Source organism: Euleptes europaea, chromosome 4 (assembly GCF_029931775.1).
Source record: "Euleptes europaea isolate rEulEur1 chromosome 4, rEulEur1.hap1, whole genome shotgun sequence".
Lineage (NCBI taxonomy): Eukaryota > Metazoa > Chordata > Lepidosauria > Squamata > Sphaerodactylidae > Euleptes > Euleptes europaea.
The window spans coordinates 51,301,500-51,319,848 of NC_079315.1; the positions used below are offsets into that span (position 1 = coordinate 51,301,500).

At 40.4% G+C, this 18,349-nt stretch overlaps 1 protein-coding gene across 2 annotated transcripts in view; it reads left to right on the top strand.

The window, feature by feature from the left end:
* The window catches only part of RORB (RAR related orphan receptor B), a 163,338-nt gene extending 145,342 nt beyond the window's left edge, over positions 1-17,996 (top strand). For both annotated transcript variants that reach the window (XM_056848054.1, XM_056848055.1), the window contains 6 exons: positions 840-961; positions 4,169-4,301; positions 7,377-7,484; positions 10,180-10,290; positions 15,755-15,867; positions 17,815-17,996. In XM_056848054.1, the coding sequence (XP_056704032.1) occupies positions 840-961; positions 4,169-4,301; positions 7,377-7,484; positions 10,180-10,290; positions 15,755-15,867; positions 17,815-17,970 (743 nt within the window). In that variant the 3' untranslated portion in view covers positions 17,971-17,996. The remainder of the gene's footprint in view (positions 1-839; positions 962-4,168; positions 4,302-7,376; positions 7,485-10,179; positions 10,291-15,754; positions 15,868-17,814) is intronic.
* Positions 17,997-18,349: the final 353 nt, after the last annotated feature.

Genomic DNA, 18,349 nt, shown 5'->3' on the forward strand with positions numbered 1-18,349 from the left:
AGAGCAACTGTCCTATGGGGAGCGATTAGGACGCTTAGGGCTTTTTAGCTTGGAAAGAAGGCGGCTAAGGAGAGACATGATAGAGGTCTATAAAATTATGCATGGTTTGGAGAGAGTGGACAGGGAGAAGTTTTTCTCTCTCTTCCATAATACTAGAACACGGGGTCATCTGCTAAAGCTGGAGGGCGAGAGATTCAAAACAGATAAAAGGAAGTATTTTTTCACACAACTCATAGTTAAATTGTGGAATTCCCTGCCCCAGGATGTGGTGATGGCTGCCAGCTTGGAGGGCTTTAAAAAAGGAGTGGACATATTCATGGAGGAGAGGGGTATTCATGGCTATTAGTTAGAATGGATACTAGTCATGCTGCATACCTATTCTCTCTAGTATCAGAATAGCATGCCTATTATTTTGGGTGCAGTGGAACACAGGCAGGATGGTGCTGCTGCAGTCGTCTTGTCAGTGGCTTCCTAGAGGCACCTGGTTGGCCACTGTGTGAACAGACTGCTGGACTTGATGGGTCTTGGTCTGATCCAGCAGGGCCTTTCTTATGTTCTTATGTTCAGTAATAAACTATTGACTAACTCCATTAATAAACTGCTGGAGTTGCACTCAATTATTAATTCAATATTCCATTAGATATAATTGTGGTAGTGGATACCATTTAATAAGAATATCTAAACACTCTACAATAATACAATATCATCAAACTCATTCCTAGTATCATTATTCATCAGTCTGAGTCATAAGGTAGCTACTGCAAAGAACTGATTGATGTTATAGATTACTCCTATAGCAAACGTTAAGGATTTTTTACCCTTTTGCCTCTCTTTATTAGATCGAATTGCACAGAATATCATCAAGTCCCATCTGGAGACATGTCAATATACAATAGAGGAACTACATCAGCTAGCCTGGCAAACCCACACATATGAAGAAATCAAAGTATACCAGAGCAAGGTACCAATCTGCAAACAAATGTCTTTTGCTTCTCTTGTTTCTTCATAATAGCAGCCATTCCGTGTATTTTCTCTATGCTAGTTATTCATTTAGCAACTCCCATGGTGCATGAAGATTTGATAATGACATTATAAAATAGGGACAGTGTTATCATAGCATTAGTATAGTCTATATTACTTATTTACTAGTTTGAACATAACATTTCATGTACTCTGGCAAATAAAGTTGTGAAGTCTCCTGCTATAGCAGTAGGCTGACAGGGGGAGAAACAAAGGGGGAAATGCCATTGTGTCAATCATATTATGTCATTTCCAGGTTAAACTGGAGGTGATATCATGCTGTTGACGCTATAGCATCCCCCTTGTCACCCCCACCCCCCCACTGGCTGGCAATCTTACTTGCAAATTCAGGCAAATTCTGGTTAGGTAAGAACAACCTAAGCACCAAGGTCAGGCCTGCCTGAATCTTGCATGGCTATCTCACAAAGTGCAATATGTGGAATCAGAAAGAGTGTGAACCATTAAGTAAAACCTGGTTTGTAATTACTGCAGATGCAGGTATGCCAAAACTAATTTTAAAAATGGGCAGAGTGCTAAATATTATGGGTTTTCCACCAGCAGTCTGGAAATTTTCTGCCTCTTCCTTGTAGCCAACTGATCTACATGAAATGCTGGACCTTGAGGAATAGGCTAAGAACAGAATCATCTAGACATGATTCCACAAAAATAATGTACAGTCAAACAGTGCAAAGGAGGAACTCAGCAAGGAGCAACCAGTCAAGAGAACTCAGCTGGCAAAAATAAATCTACACCAAATAACCCTATTCCAGAACAATCAAAAATTGTATATTGTGCCTAAAAAGCAAGAATAACTATATAGACCTCGCTTGAGAGGGCATTCCATATTCTAGGCTCTGTATCAGAAAAGCAATCTCCTAATTGGCCCACCATATCTCAAAGGGTGGTTGATCATGAAAGATGGCCTCAGATCATGCTCTAAGCATTTGGGAAGACTTATATAGGGGCTAGCCTTCAACAGTGATCTTTTTTAGGGTTTCAAGTGTCAAAAACAATACCTTGCACTAGACCAAAAAACAGACTATAAAGATGGAACCATTACAGAATTATATACTGTTATAAAGAGCACCGCCCTGACCTGGATGGCCCAGGCTAGCCTGATCTCATCAGATCTCAGAAGCTAAGCAGGGTCAGCCCTGGTTAGTATTTGGATGGGAGACCACCAAGGAATACCAGGGTTGCTGTGCAGAGGAAGGCACTGGCAAACCACCTCTGTTAGTCTCTTGCCATGAAAACCCCAAAAGGGGTCTCCATAAGTCGGCTGCAACTTGTCAGCACTTTACACACACAAAAAGAGCACCAGAACAGACTACACTGCAGTAGTCTTATCTGGATGTTACTAAAATATGCATAGCAGTGGCCAGGTGACACTGGGAAATGATTAGATCCTTTTTATTCCAAGGTAGTAACAATGGTCAGTGACCCCAGTGTAACCCCAGGATCAGCAGTAAATATAATACTTGGGGTTTGCCTCACACTCCATTTACTGCACCACTTACTTCAGTGGAGGAATCTGCTGTTATGTTACTGGCAAATAAGGGGCAAAAACGCATGGTCGTTTTATCCTCCTTTAATCCCTGTTTCAGCCAGGATTCAGCCTGGATTAAACACATGTGTTTCGCCTAATGTGCATTAGATCCTGGCTAAAACATGGATTAAAGGAGGATAAAGCGACCATGCGTTTTCGCCCGTAATCAACATATGGTTGATTAATGCCTTTTATCTTCCTCTCTTCCACACATCCAAGCAAATCAAAAGGTTGGCTGATAGGCCACAGGGCTATTACCCTTGTTCTAAAGTTCCTGTTAGGCAGTGTTGTCACCTCCCCACCCCTCAGAATCCTAATTTAAATATAACAGAGGTTGTAGTTGGTGACTTGTGCCTCAACATTTAGAATTCATGTTTTGGAATTGCTACCCACAGGGTTCTGAGGAAGGCACTAGCAAACCACCCTGTAAACAAAGTCTGCCTAGTAAATGTCGGGATGTGACGTCACCCCATGGGTCAGGAATAATCGGTGCTTGCTCAGGGGACCTTTACCTTTTTTACCCACAGGGTTGCAATAAAAATAGTATATAGCCCTCTCCTCTCTGTCTTTGCTGAGGGGAGGCAACAGGCCATTGTGACAGTTCTGAGACGAAGAAAAATCATTCTGCAGTCAACTCTGGCATCAGTTGCTTCTGACTGGCTCATATTTTTCTTGGATGTTATTGGACAATGGCTTGTGGGTTTAGGCTCTGAATAATCATATTTTTTCCCAGATTCCAAACTAGTGAAGTTCAAAAATCCCACTGAAACTGAAACAACCCAGTTACCCATTAAAACTCCCCTCATATTTCCAACTGATCTCTAGATAGGATTTCTTCCCCCCAAATGCACTTAAACCCCACTAAATCACCAAGTTAGCAACAGTGCATAGGTTAGAGTGGCTGAAGCCAAGTCTTTGATATCTAATTATCAGCCTAGATTATTTTTTCTGAATAACAAAAAAAAAAATCTGTATTTGGACTGGAAAAGTAGTATGTTGCTGGGGTCGGTGAATGATAACTAAGAGTATTAAGAAGGGAGGCTCATACAAATCCTTAGTCATAAGGACTAGTAACGTGTTCCTTCTTTTAAACTTTGAAGACATTTTTCAGTAGAAATGATTCTGCTGTTCACACTGCAACTGAATCTGTAGTGATTATTTTCTTCCACATTATGTCTTTGGTTGTGTTCATCACCTAGCATAGTGTTGCTCTGAATAAATGTTAAATAATAGTTACCTTAATACCATTTTCACTCTGATGATTTTCATGAGAAAATGGTACAGATTTTTATTGCTATCTCTGTGGGCTACTAGAAGCAATACATTTAAATGCAGCATATATGCTATCAGACAAAATTCATCTAGCTATTTTTATTTGCTAACTTGGTGATCCTGATAGCTCAGAACAGTTGCATATTACTTCTGTTAGTGTGGCGTCAGCATCTTTGGCATATGCAATTATCATCAGTATTGAATCTAAATAACACACTTTAATTACACTTAGTGAAGTGGCCATTTAACAACATAGGATCAACTTTGTTTATTATTTAAATAATGCACTCACTATCTACTTTCCTACTTTATGCTCATTTCTTCTGGAAGTCAAGAGAAGCATTGTGGCAGCAGTGTGCAATCCAGATCACTCATGCTATTCAGTATGTGGTGGAATTTGCAAAGCGGATAACAGGCTTTATGGAGCTCTGTCAAAATGATCAAATTCTACTTCTCAAATCAGGTTAGTAGAGAAGAGTGAAATGGTGCTAATGTTTAGATGATCACCTGTACGACTGGGAAGCAACAAACTGCTGAGAGGGAAGGATTGTTTAGAAACATTGATGAGTACAGCTGTGCATATCAATAAACCTGAATCAAAAATAAACCCGAAATTAGCCATTTCGGCAATATTTGTGTTTTGTTTCAGCCGAATACCAAAACCTGGGAATCTACCCAATGCTGAATAGGCGATTCCCAAAAATCCGAATAGATATTGGGCTTTTTCAGCTTTCTGCTATTTGCCTTGGCTCAGATGCACGGCTCTGTGCTTTCTCCCATTTTTCTATCTTTCACTGGTTTTGTTAGGGCCCCATAGTTGAGGCCCTTTTGAGATAGGGTCGTATAATTGGAGCCAACTTGGTCAGACCAAACTATCCATCACCCAGTCCCGTCCAGAGGGATATACCCTCCAATTAAAAAGCAACTGTTTCAACAGCTGCTGATCTGGCTTCTGAAGAAGACTCCTCACCCACGCAGTTCAGCAATCTCCTTCAGAAGAGCCACCTTGGTTATGACTTAGCCATGCTCTGATATCACTTCCACCACCCATGAAAACCTGCTCTCAAACTGAAGGTCACCCTGAATAGTGGCTTCATTTCCCCAAACTGTGACCCTCTCTTGAAATCAGATTTTTGATTACTATATTAAAGGACAGTTCACAGGAAGTAATTTGCCACCCAAAGAAATGTTTCCTGTGCCTTTATTTTTCTTGCATTTAAGCCGTTTTCCTCAGTTTGGAAGCTAATTTGCATGGACATCATGCAAAGCGACCCAGATTCGAATGGAGCCCCCAGACTCTTAGGTGCCAGCCTGCCAATTGGCTCTTTCCCCCAATCCTTGGCAATGCTGACCTTCTGAACCTGAAAACCAATTGACAAGTCAGCTTGCACATGCCTGGAGGATGGGGGCGATCCCTTTGCAGGCCTATAAAATTGGATCCCTGTCCCAAACTTTGATGTCTAAGGAGAGTCCCTTGCAGCTACACTGCAAAAATGCCCCTGCAGAAGCTTTGAAAAAAATCCCTATAGACTATAATGGACCCAGTTTGTTTTGGTAAACCCAGAAATAAAGCTGAAATACCCATTTACTTGTATTCGGCTTATTTCGGGTTTACCAAAAAAATTCGCGCCCAATAAACCCAAACCTGAAATTTTCTGATAATTTTTTTTGCACACCCCTATTGATGAGCAATGTAGCTGTTGTGGGGTAAAAGTAAGGTCAGTTTGCCTGGGAGAAAATCCTCACACAGGGCACAGGGATAGGAAGGGTTCTATGCTGTTGATTGACATCAATGCAGACAGGCAAAAACACTCTGCTTAGGGTTACACTTTTAGTAAAGCAGTGTTCAGTATGAATACTCCAGCCTATGCATGCACCTGTTAATATTAAGATGCTGTCTTCCCTTGGCTGATAAATCAAAACACAGTAACTGTGTTTGGAATCATGTTGCTTGGATGAGTAAAAATTGTATGAGGTTCCTGATGGTTATTGCTCTTCGCTTTACTAACCTCAGGATTAAAGGAAAACATGCATATTTTAACTGTCCTAGAGTATAGGACATATAGTGGTGTTGAACAGTGACCTGCTGTCCTCTCAAGTCACGCTCAGAGTAATATATTTTTCTCTTTAGGGGCCAAAACATACAACCCAAAAGTAAGTTTGAACAAGAGTTGATAACCCAGAATCTGTTCTGACAGGAGTCCAATATTATTTCAGTGCAAATGTTTCTAGGGAGTTCTGGTTATGAAATTGTGTTTTTTTTTAATACTTTATGCTTCCAAAAGTGTTTGTGATGCACCTTTCTCACTCACATAGAGTGACAGCCACCGTCCTCAACCTCTGTCCCACAGGTTCAGGCTTATAGGCAGGTCAGGCCATCATACATTGCTACCCTTCTTGCCTCTTTTAAAATCTATCGAGAGCCATGACCATTTATTTGACATCTCTGTCACTCACAGAGACATCATCAGATAGGTGACAGGGAATTTATTGAAGGTTCCAAGGAGGGTAGCCCAATGATGCACTCCAAACAAAACAGAGCCGTTAAAGTAATCCTTTATTAAAAGCTCGAGCTGAGAAGTTAACCTAGTCACTTAAAGACAAGGAAGTTCTAATGAGCTCATTATGCATGTAACTTTTATAATTTTAATGACATCACAGCGTTGCTAAGGAAGCACTGTAAAAGAATTATCCCATCCAATTAGACATAAGCAAATACTGATGCATTCATGCATCTTAGAAATTGTATCTAGCTTCTTGTAGCTTCAGGGAAGGTAACTCAAAATCCTATCTGTACCATCTTATCAGCGCCCAAGGACGGAGGCCTTGTTTTCTTTGACAATAGTTCTTTTAGAATAGCAAAGCCAGCCAGCATAAAAACTTGTCAGGGTACAAAGGCCCATTTTCATCCAGAGAAACCTAGCAGACAATAAAGATGGCTCCGCTCATGCCAAGTTAAAATCTACCCACATAGGGTAGCCCAACCCCCTTTAATAATTACCCCTCACTTAGACACTGCACAGAATTATTGGGGTTGGGAACTCAAACACTGTTCCATTCACATGCTGCCACCCCTTTTTCATATCCTAAAATATATATAGACTGAGATCTTAGCTTGTGTTTGTGTGTGTTTCTTTCCCTGAGACAACCAGTCCTCAGGGTTAAACAAACAAGGAGTTAACTTTTATTTGTGCTTTGAATGTAACATTAAAAAAAAAACAGAAAAAATGAAGTTTTCTTTTCAACTTAACTTTTGAACTGTTTCCCTATTCCAGCATTTGGGATTCTTTTGTTACAAATTAACTGTTTTCAGTCATCTTTCAGCTGCTCTTTGCCACAGTTTCTCTAAGCCAGATACACTCTCAACTCCCCAATTGCTCTCTTTTTCAACTCTCACTCACGCTAACATTCCGTCAGCTCTCAATGATCATTCTTAGGGAGAGGCAGAGGCAGAACCTAACCTGTCTATCACAGTGCTTGAAAGTATCCCATCTGGATATTTATGTTTGATCACTAAGGATCTTTTCTGTCTTTCCAGGCTGTCTGGAAGTGGTTTTAGTGAGAATGTGCCGTGCCTTCAATCCACTCAACAACACTGTTCTGTTTGAAGGAAAATATGGAGGAATGCAAATGTTCAAGGCTTTGGGTAGGCTTGCTTTTTGTTGTTTAGAATTACTGAATAATTTGGATATACATTTGCTTTCATACTCTTTTAGCTAAGTTTCAAATTTAACATACCTTAACATTACCACATGCAACATTTGAGATAAATGGAATATGGTATAACCCACTTTAGCTAATTCTTTGTTCTTCAAATGTTGAGTTTCTCCAGATCTGTCTGTTCCCATATATGTAAGGCCATCTGTAAATAACATGGCCATTTATCTGAACCTCTATCTTATCACTCTTTTTGAGGCTTCTGTCACTTACTTGGGTAAATAGACCTGGAATCCAATTCTATTCATATACATATTTCTTCTTCTGATGAACCACTGTGATGAACCACTGTGTCACATCTAGATCGAAAAGAACTATTAATAAAGACTTAGGATAAATTTCTTTTAAAAAAAAAAAAAGGATAGGGAGATTTTGTGAGACACTTCCATAGGAATAATGCTATAGTCAGAGATATCAATATGCCATATTCAGCATTGTCAGCTTTAAAGATGGTAATTTCAGTAAAGCAAATGGCCATGGAAAGATACCTCCTAACTGCCTATGTTGTGTAAATGTAAAGTGTGCCATGCAATCACAACCAACTCATGGCAACTCCATGAAGTTCCATCTCATGGGTTTTCAAAGCAAGAGATGAGCAGATGTGGTTTGCCATTGCCTTCCTCTTCATAGCAGCCCCAGTCTTCCTTGGTGATGTCTCATTCAAATGTCAACCTTGCTTAGCTTCTGAGCTCTGATGAGATCAGGCTAGTCTGGGCTATTTGGGCTGCTATGTTATACAGACTTATTAAAATGACAGCATTATTCAAACTGGGAGATATACAGATCAACCATATACATTTCATCACTTAAATGTATCCCTTTATAAAAAGTCTCTGTAAATGTGGGTAAGAATCCAGTACACAGATCTGCAGGCTAAACTCTGAATGAGATTAGAATAATTAAGCACATGTAACTAACAGTATATTTGATTGTGACCTTACATTCTACAATTAGCCATTCATTTTTAAAGCGTTCATTCCAAATCTGTCAATTAAAAAACAATTCTGGTATTTTTTGTTGTTGTTGAAAACTGATAGATAACCACAATTCACTATAGAGAAGATTTTTTCAAAATTTAAAGTTAAAATTAACTTTAAAAAATAAAAGTTTAAAAGTTAAAATTATATTTCTCCCCATCTTTCTTTGCAGATGTCAGTACAATAGAATGTTATTTTTATTTTTTTTCAAGGAGTGATGCATTGATTAATTGTGGCTTTTCTGCCTTTAGTGACCAGAATAAAAGTGATGTACCCATTACAACAATACATTGACAGAAAAAGCTATGCTTTCTGAATCAGCTCTTAGATATACCTACTTTCCCTTTAGATCGGGATGTGGCAACCATAGTGAAAGTGACTTATTAATTCTCAGTTTATTGAAGCATTTTCTCAAAAGTGAAAGTAGTGGAAAACATTGTGGGGAAGCTACTGGGCCTCCTACATGTCATATACTATTTACACACATCATGGAGGGCATGGGTCTGGGCCATGTCACAGTCCTGTGCCAGCCATGTCACAGTCCTATGCATGTGGTGCCTGATTAGGATTAGTACTGCAGGCAGTACTAGGCTTGTTATAGCAAGACACCCTCTCGCAAGCCTCAGCATTGCCAGTTGGCACCTAAAAGGTCAGCAGGAAAAATAACAGCAAATTGGGGAGAGGGCATATTGGTACTTGGAGTCACTTACTGCAAAAAAAAAAAAGGTCATGAAGTCATGGGACATCTAGCATTTGAAAAAACTCTATTGTTTTCTCACAGAGTTTTTGCAAATTCTAGAGCATCCAATGACATCATTTCCAGTTTTCTCCGGAAGTGATGACAGAGAGTATGTGTGGTGCCAGCATGGCAGGACCCACCATCAAAATGCTGCCAGGGGTTCTCAGCTATGGCCTGGCAACCCTGTATAGTACACATACAGCCTGCCTCCTTACCCCATTTACCCAGCATGAAATAGTCCAAGGCTGTGCTGTTTGGGAAGACCCACATATTCCCTTGGGTTTCCCTGAAAAATGCAAAAACACCTCCCTGGGTCAATTTTAGGTTGAGAAAATGGGATAGTGGGGAAGGCTCTTCTCCATGTGCACCACAGTCCTGATGCTAATCGGGCCCCACATACAGAGAAATTGAGGAGGAACCACTACTCATGTGTGATTATGTCTGACAATGGGTAGGGACCCAGATCCAAATGTGACCTGGAGGAGAGCCAATGCTTGCCCAGTATTAAAGTATACATTCATTTGCTCACAAATAAAGCATGGTGTAGGGGTTAAGAGCGGTGGTTTGGAGTGGTGGAGTCTGATCTGGAGAAGCAGGTTTGATTCCCCACTCCTCCACATGAGCAGCAGACACTAATCTGGTAAAGTGGATTTGTTTCCCCACTTATACACACAAAGCCAGCTGGGTGACCTTGGGCAAATCACACTCTCTCAGCTTCATCTACCTCACAGGGTGTCTGTTGTGGGGAGGGGGAGGGAAGGTGATTGTAAGCCAGTTGAGTCTCCCTTAAGTGCTAGAGAAAGTCAGCATATAAAAAACAACTCTTCTTCTTCAGGAAAATGTTATACTAGATGCATCTTTTTGTAGGTGATAGATTTTAAATTAATTGTCTTCTGTGTTATTTAAAGGTTCTGATGACCTGGTGAATGAAGCATTTGATTTTGCAAAGAATTTATGTTCTTTGCAGCTGACTGAGGAGGAAATTGCCTTGTTTTCATCTGCTGTCCTAATATCACCTGGTAATTATAGTCTCTTTATTAATATTCTTTCCCACCCAGCTCCTATACTAGGGTTGTGCATATCGATAAACCCAAACTGAAAATAAACCTGAAATTAGCCATTTCAGTAAATTTTGGGTTTCAGGTTACCAAACGCCAAAACCTGGGGATAAAGCCGAAGCCAAATAGGTGATTCCTGAAAAAGCCGAATAGATATTTGGCTTTTCAGGTTCAGCTATTCGCCTTTGCTCTGTGCATTCTCCTCTTTCTTTCTTTCTTTCTTTCTTTCTTTCTTTCTTTCTTTCTTTCTTTCTTTCTTTCTTTCTTTCTTTCTTTCTTTCTTTCTTTCTTTCTTTCTTTCTTTCTTTCTTTCTTTCCTGGTTTTGTTAGGGAGCAAATAAAGTTATTTAAAAGATGGGGCTTACCTAGTCCCGTCTGGAGGGATATACCCTCAAACTAAAAGAGCTGGCTTCAACAGCCACCCACCAGGCTTCCGAAGGAGATTTCTTCATTCATGTGGATGAGCAATCTCCTTCAGACAGCCCCCATGGTCATGACTTCAGTCAGCTCTAATATCACCACACACACCCATGAAAACCTGCTTTCCAAAAGAAGGCTGCCCTGAGTAGAGGCTTTGTTTCCCTGCACCATGACATTCTCTTGGAATCAGATTTTCCATGACCACAATAAAGACTGCTCACAGGATGTCATTTGCCACCAAAAGAAATGTTTTCTGTGTTTTATTTCTCTTGCATTTAAGCCTTTTCCCTCTGTTTGGAAGCTAATTTGCATGGACATCATGGAAAGCGACCCAGAAATGAAGGCAGCCCCCAGACTTTGAGGTGTCAGCCTGGAATTTGCATTTTCTGCCAGTCTTTGGCAATGCTGATTTTTCGAACCTGAAAACCGATGGACAGCTCGGCTCACAAATGCCTGGAGGATGGGGGTGACCCCTTCGCAGGCCCATAAAATTGGACCCCCTGTCCCAAATTTCACCAAACTTTGGTGACTGTCTAAGGAGAGTCCCTTGCAGCCAAGCAGCAAATTTGGGGACTCTACCTCCAAAAATGCCCCCCAGAAGCTTTGGAAAAAATCTCAATTGAGTATAATGGGCCCGAATTTTTTGGGAAACCTGAAAATCAGCCAAATATCCATATTTACCAGTATGGGTATTGGGCTTATTTTGGGTTTACCAAAAAAAAATGCACCAAAAAAAACCCAAACCCAAAATTTACTGAAATTGTTTTTTTGCACTACTCCATCACATACAAATTCCACCATTTACAGTCATTTTTAAAGTTAATAGTAACTGTTGTCCCCACCTAAAGATGTGCATTAAGTAACTGAAGTCTGAAAAGATTAGATCAGAGGAGGGAATGCTTTGCATCCAGAAGGTCCCAGGTTCACCTCCTGGTAAAAGGATCTTTGAAAGCAAGTGTTGGGAAATATTTTGCAGTGCCTGAGACTTTGAAGAGCTGTTGCCACAGAGAGAGGAGACAATGCATAGAAGGACAAGAGTCCTGACAGTATAAGGCAGCTTCATGTTACTTCAGGATTAAAGTCTTAAGTAAGCATTACATCAGAGTGTTTGTAAGGACTGCTTCTTGTGGCAGGCTCTTTAAAGTTCCTTATAGTACAGAGTTTAGGGGTGCTTCCCTCATCAAATGATCAAGAGCAGTGATTGTATTGCTGGTAGTAGATAAATGTAAAAATACTGTTGAGTGTGAAGGATGGAAAGATCCTACATGGCAGACTGTGTTGGATTAGCTGAGCAGGAAGAAATGTCTATTTACCACTGCTTCTTCTATGTTGACCAAAGAACTACTATATCTGTACCTAAGTTTCTGTTATCTGCAATGGAAATATGGACCAAGAACATCTTGTGTATTATTTACTCTGATTCTACCCCTTAAACTGTTATATATATTAGGCTGAATGAAGTACGTAGAGATTTATAAGATCATAAGAACATAATTATGGAGATAATTAATTTAATAATAGTGTTTTTTCTGCTTCTGTGTGGTTTGTGGGCCATAATAAAGATTGTCTGACTGATTATGTGCTTGTGTGAATGAAGTCAGGAGACTTATTAATAAAAGGAAAGGAAGCCAGGAGGCAGAAGCTGGCAAAGAGCTCATGTAACCATGCAGCTCAGAATATTGTTCAAAATATGGCCCTGCTGTGCTTTAATTCAGCTCTGTTCAATATGTTTTGCAGGCAATAGTTAAATATTCCCTAAATTCAAATTGTTTTCTCTCAAATTAGTAGAACTTATAGTGTTTTTCAATACCAACCATTATTAGCAACAATACATGGACCTAATATTACAGGAAAACAACGAGCTATGTTTGTGTTATGTCTTATCTCGATTATATTTATCATGAATCCAATAAAGAGGAATTGTGGCAGAAAAACAGCCCAAACTACATGGCTCTTAGTAGCTTATACATGTGATCACCACCAGTTTCCATAAGAAACTTAACAAATGGAAAAGGGATAAATATCGTGTGATAGAAGGAGATGTTCCTATTCAGAAAGCTCCCATCTTCAGGACATGGGAGAGGAGGAGGGAATGAAGACATTCAGCAGCTGTCCTGCATATCAGTCGAGCAGCTGCTCACATTGGCCATGAAAGAGCTCTCTTGGACAACACAACCATAAGCAAAACAATTTTGGTAGCAGGGATGCCAACTGTGAAAATATCCAACAGTCATCAGGATAGTGTGGCCGAATGAGTCTTAAACACATTTGACTTGAAAATAAATCTCTTTGATTTCAATGGAAATTTGTGGACTTAAAGTAATAGCACAATTATAGATTAAAGCCATGACTCACTGAGGGCTCAGATGCCAAAGCTCTACAACCTGCATGGCATAGTTGTGATGCATGAAAGAAAGGCAATAGAGCAAGAATAAGGAGGATTACATCACTGTAGTGAATGTGAAAGCTAGGTTTAGGATTCCCAAAAGTGTCAAGCCAAGTTCTACAATTTAGCTCTCCAAGGACTGAGATGACTGAGAGACAAAATATTGCCCTTGCTACAAACAGCAGGACTGCTTTTAGTAGTTAGCAGTGATTATTAACTGTGGCTTAATGGCAGACAACATTGTTTTTGTCTACAGAAAGATGTAGATTCAGTCCCTGGCATCTCTAGTTAAAAAATTTGGATGTAAGAGCTAGGAAAAAAATCTCTTTCTATGATCCTGTAGAGCCATTGCAAGTCAGAATAGACAGTCCTGAGTTAGGTAGACCAATGTTCTGATTCAGTATAAGGCTGCTTCATATGTTTATTACTAGTTAACTTAACAGAAAACAGAACCTTTATTGGCATTTTACTAGTTAACTTAACTATTATTTTCATCTTCTCACTGGCTTTAATTGATGCTATCACGACCCCTCGGTTGCATGCTGAAGGAGAGAGATTGTCTGATTCCAATGTTTGTTGGAAGTTTTATTTTTCTTCCTTAGTCCTTTTTTTGTCTTTTACCTCAGAATAAAATATGACACCAGAGGCTTCTTAAAGTTAACAAAGAAAACAGAGAAATTTATTAACCAGTATTCAAAAGATGGATTTTGAAGGAAAACTGTTTTGAAGGGAAAGCATAAAACCAGATATATATATTTACAAGAGTCACTTCAGAGAAAGCTTAGTTTGTATTTGGCTTAGATGTTACTCACATTACATTCCTTAAGTTTTTTGTTCACAAACTTAGTTCTGTTCCCCAGAACGCCTATAGATGTTATTACACAGACTCTGCCGCCTAGTTATCATGGGAGGGAGAAACCATTCAATCTCTATTCCCCAGAGAAACACAGAATAATGGAGATTTACCTAAATCTCTCTTCTTTTTCTCACTAAGATAAATCCCACCTCTGTGGCAGTTTTATCTAAAACAACACCCTGTGATTGGAATAGCTCCTTCCAAGCCCCTTTAGTGACTTGAGAAAGGGCCCTTTTTCTCCCTAACTCCTCCTGTCACTCCACAGGATTTGTTCTCCACCAGCTTGGCTATACAGAACCCTTAGGTACGTGTTGGCGAACCTATGGCATGCGTGCCGACTCCGGCACGCGTAGCCCTCTCTGCCAGCACGCAGCTCTCTCCCTCTCTCTCAGCTGAACTGCGGCTGGCACGAGAGAGGAGCACAGCGAGGGACCTCCCCACAAACGGCCGGGAGACAGGAGGATGAGTGAGGGGGAGGCGAGGGGAGGCGGAGACACGTGCCGCCAGCTTCTGAGCGGCCAGCTGGGCATCGGACGAGCGTGGGCGGGGCGGAAGGCAGAAGTCTGACCCTTCTGCTCTACCCCACCCGCGCTCATCCGATGCCCAGCTGGCCGCTCAGAAGCTGGCGACGTGTGTCTCCACCTCCCCTCGCCTCCCCCTCACTCGTCCCCCTCGGCACATGGTTCCTGGCGCCCGCCCCTGCAGCGGTCCGCTGTGTTCTTGGGGGCTGTTGGGCCCTGCTCGGTGCATCTCCCCGGGACCTCCGCCCGATCCCAGGTCTGGTCGCCAGCCTGCAGAGGGAAGAGGAGGGTCCCCTGAGGAGGAGGTGCCCCGACCCGGCTCCCGTGGGATTACGGCGGCGCCCTTTTCTTTCACCACTGCCCTCCTGGCTGCCCCGCCATCTGGATCGTCTGGCCGGTTTCCCGGCCGGACCCCACCCCCGTTCCCTCCTTGCAGGTCGTTGCAGCCGCCTCCTGGTTCTCCCGGTTTCTAGGTGAGAGGTGGGACCGGGGGAAAGCCTGCACCCAGGAAGGGCTGGTCGCAGGACAGTGTGTGAGGTAAAGCGCCCTCCTACTCCCCCCTTTCCCTCCCCTCACTGTGCTGCCGGGTTTTTGAGGGTTATTGGCCATTTATGAATGGGAGGTTCTGCCTTGGATTTGTCAGATGCACATTTTCCCCATCCAGATTCTCAAAACTCTGCATGGCGGTTATTGGCATTGAGGTTTTGCCTTGGATTTGCCACTCAGATGCACAAAACAATAAGCCCCCCTGCAGAGTTTTGAGAATGCAGATTGGGAAAATGTATGGTGTTTGTCAGTCATTGTCATGATTTAATTTTATGGATGACAAAGGATTGCACAGTTAGTTCTGAAAATGAGGCAAAAGATGTTAATATATGAGTTGTTTTTTCTAAACCAAAACCCCAGTATTCAGGTTAAATTGCTGTGTTGGCACTTTGTGATAAATAAGTGGGTTTTGGGTTGCAGTTTGGGCACTCGGTCTCTAAAAGGTTCGCCATCACTGCCTTAGGTTCTCAGAGTCAAACACACTTCTTCTCTCACAAGTTACCAATCCCAGAATCCCTTTCTTTCCCTCAGAGCTGAGAGAGTAAGCTCCTTGACTCCGCCCACTCCTTCTTCTCTGAGCTTAACCCTTTGCCTGTCACAGATGCCTATATCTTTATTTGTTGTGATCATGGATGAGCCATGTAATATAATGGGTTTTTTGTTTGTTTGTTTGTTTGTTTGTTTGTTTTTAACCAGATCGGGCTTGGTTGTTAGAACCAAGAAAGGTCCAGAAGCTTCAGGAAAAAATTTATTTTGCACTTCAACATGTGATCCAGAAGAATCATCTTGATGATGAGACTTTGGCAAAGGTAGATCCTCACTTCTGATAGATAAATCACTCAATGTTGATTAGGCTGCTCAATGTGCAAACAGTGCAAGTGTATAACTCATAATTCTTGTATTTAATTTCTGTTATTTCTGATTAGCAGGCAGATTTCTAGTATGTCACAATATTAGAAAGAATTGCTCAGACCCAGAGATTCCATGCAGGTACATGTAGTCATCATCTTTCTCCCTACTGTGTAGTATGTGTCACTGGCTAAGATAGCTCTGCCTGCATGCAAATGGGAAAAACTGCTTGCACAAGAGTTTTGGGTATTCATCAGATCATATACAAGGATCTAGAAGAGTGGCAATTGCCCTGATTCTGAGAGGAATGAACTACATTTGGACAATAGGTTTCTCTACTTGAATCCTTCCTTCATATATGCAACAGGCGAATTGGAATCTGCAGCATCCAGTGTGTGAAGGAATTCAGGGATTTCCAAGGAGGAGAATAGGCAATGCATGTGTTGCTGAGTTCATAGAACTCCACTCTCTCCTTGAGAACAAATGCAGTCCAAGCATCCTTCCCCTCAGGTTGATTGATTGATTGTGAACCAATGTGTTTCTCAATTTTGAATCATGCTTCCTGATGCAACTTCCTAACATACAGATTGGTCAAATAATGTTTGAAATAATAGTTCTCAAAGCATGGAAAGACAAATTGAAAAGGACTATGGCAGTCATTTGGGCCCACCTGTGAGGGGGCATTATTTTAAACAGTCACTGAATTAAAGCAATGCATAGTGCTGCTTGGTAATTAAATTCTCCATTAAAATATTCAATTTTTGCAGAACATAGCCCTCAATCTCTAAGGGAGATGTTGAGGTTTATTTATTAGTTCCATGTTCAAATTGAAGGCAATAAACAGTCCATGTATTAATTTAATTTTTATTTTAAAATAATGTTATAACTCTAGATCTGATTAAACAAAGCATTATTAAATAGATACATAGAATATTGGCATACCCCATAGAAATCAGTCCTATTATAAGTATACATGTAATTCCTGTTCTGCCTAAACTGATTGTGAGATCAAAGGTTAAATTTCAAAGATTATAGATATATAGCTTATACAGATGCTATTACAGATATAGACAGATACAGATAGATAGATGCTCTTACATAAGCCGACACATGACTTTAATGTATTGTCTCTTTCATACTCTCCAATGGTGTGACATGATGCTGCTCTGATAGATACTATTTTTACAATGGGGGGTTTTGTGAGTGCTGAATCAACTGTTTGGTGTTGTTCTTTGGGCTGACAGCTAATTTGGCAGCAGATCAATTTTTCATAGCTCATTCTAACAATAAACAATGCAACTTTTCATTTTGGCTGTCTATACAAGGCTGAAGAAAGGCAGAGTAATTTTTTCAGAAAACCTGAAAAATTCTATAAGTAAGATGCAGTTAAGCCTTGCATATCAAATGTATCTGTGCATTCCATATATGAACTGCACAGCATACATGATTAAAACTGTATTCCACCACAGTACTTCAGTTAAATTCTTCCATTCCCATGCCGTGAGATCTTACATCAAAGCATTTTAAAACTGCATTAATCTGAATAATCATCTACTACTACAACTACTACCTTCATTTATAATATGTCTTTTTCATTGAGACTCAAGAAACAATGCAACATATGAAAAACAAATCAGACAGCAAGGGCCTCCAGTAAACAATGCAGTGGGTTTAGTGCCATCAATTCATGTCTGACTCATGGTGATAGGATGGCAAAATTGGAAAACGATGCAAGCAAAAAACTACCTAAGGCAACAAATCTATTGAAGGCATTTCATACCATAATGAAAAAGGGGGTTACAAAGAGACATCAAATAAACCTTGAATCTGTTTTATACATTAGAAGGTACATTTTTGTGAAAACAATTCTTTGGTATGAATTTTCTCTCTATTCATTTGTTTTACAGTTAGTAGCCAAGATACCAACCATTACAGCACTTTGCAACTTGCACGGAGAAAAACTGCAGGTATTTAAACAATCTCATCCTGACATAGTGAACACACTATTTCCTCCGTTATACAAGGAACTTTTCAATCCAGATTCTACCACTGGCTGCAAGTGAAGGGGAAAAATGTCACATAGTCCTGAAATGCATCACTGTTAAGACAAAAGAATTGTTTTCATGAAGACTTACTAAACATGTCACTACTGCAACACTAGGAATGTCCTGCACTTAATAGAATTATTTTTCACCGCTACAGTTTGAAGAATGTAAATATGCACCTCTGAGTGGGGCCTGTTTTTGTTTCTCTTTTTTGTTATTTCCCCCCTTTTTTAATTTTTAACTGACCATAAATTTGCAAATATAGAACACTGGGTGTTACCTTTATTTTTGATTTTATTTTATTGGGGGTATGTTTTGGGAGACAACTGTTTATAGAACTTTATTGTAGATATAAATGAAAACAGAGGAGAACTTTGCAGAATTACTCTTGCTGTTT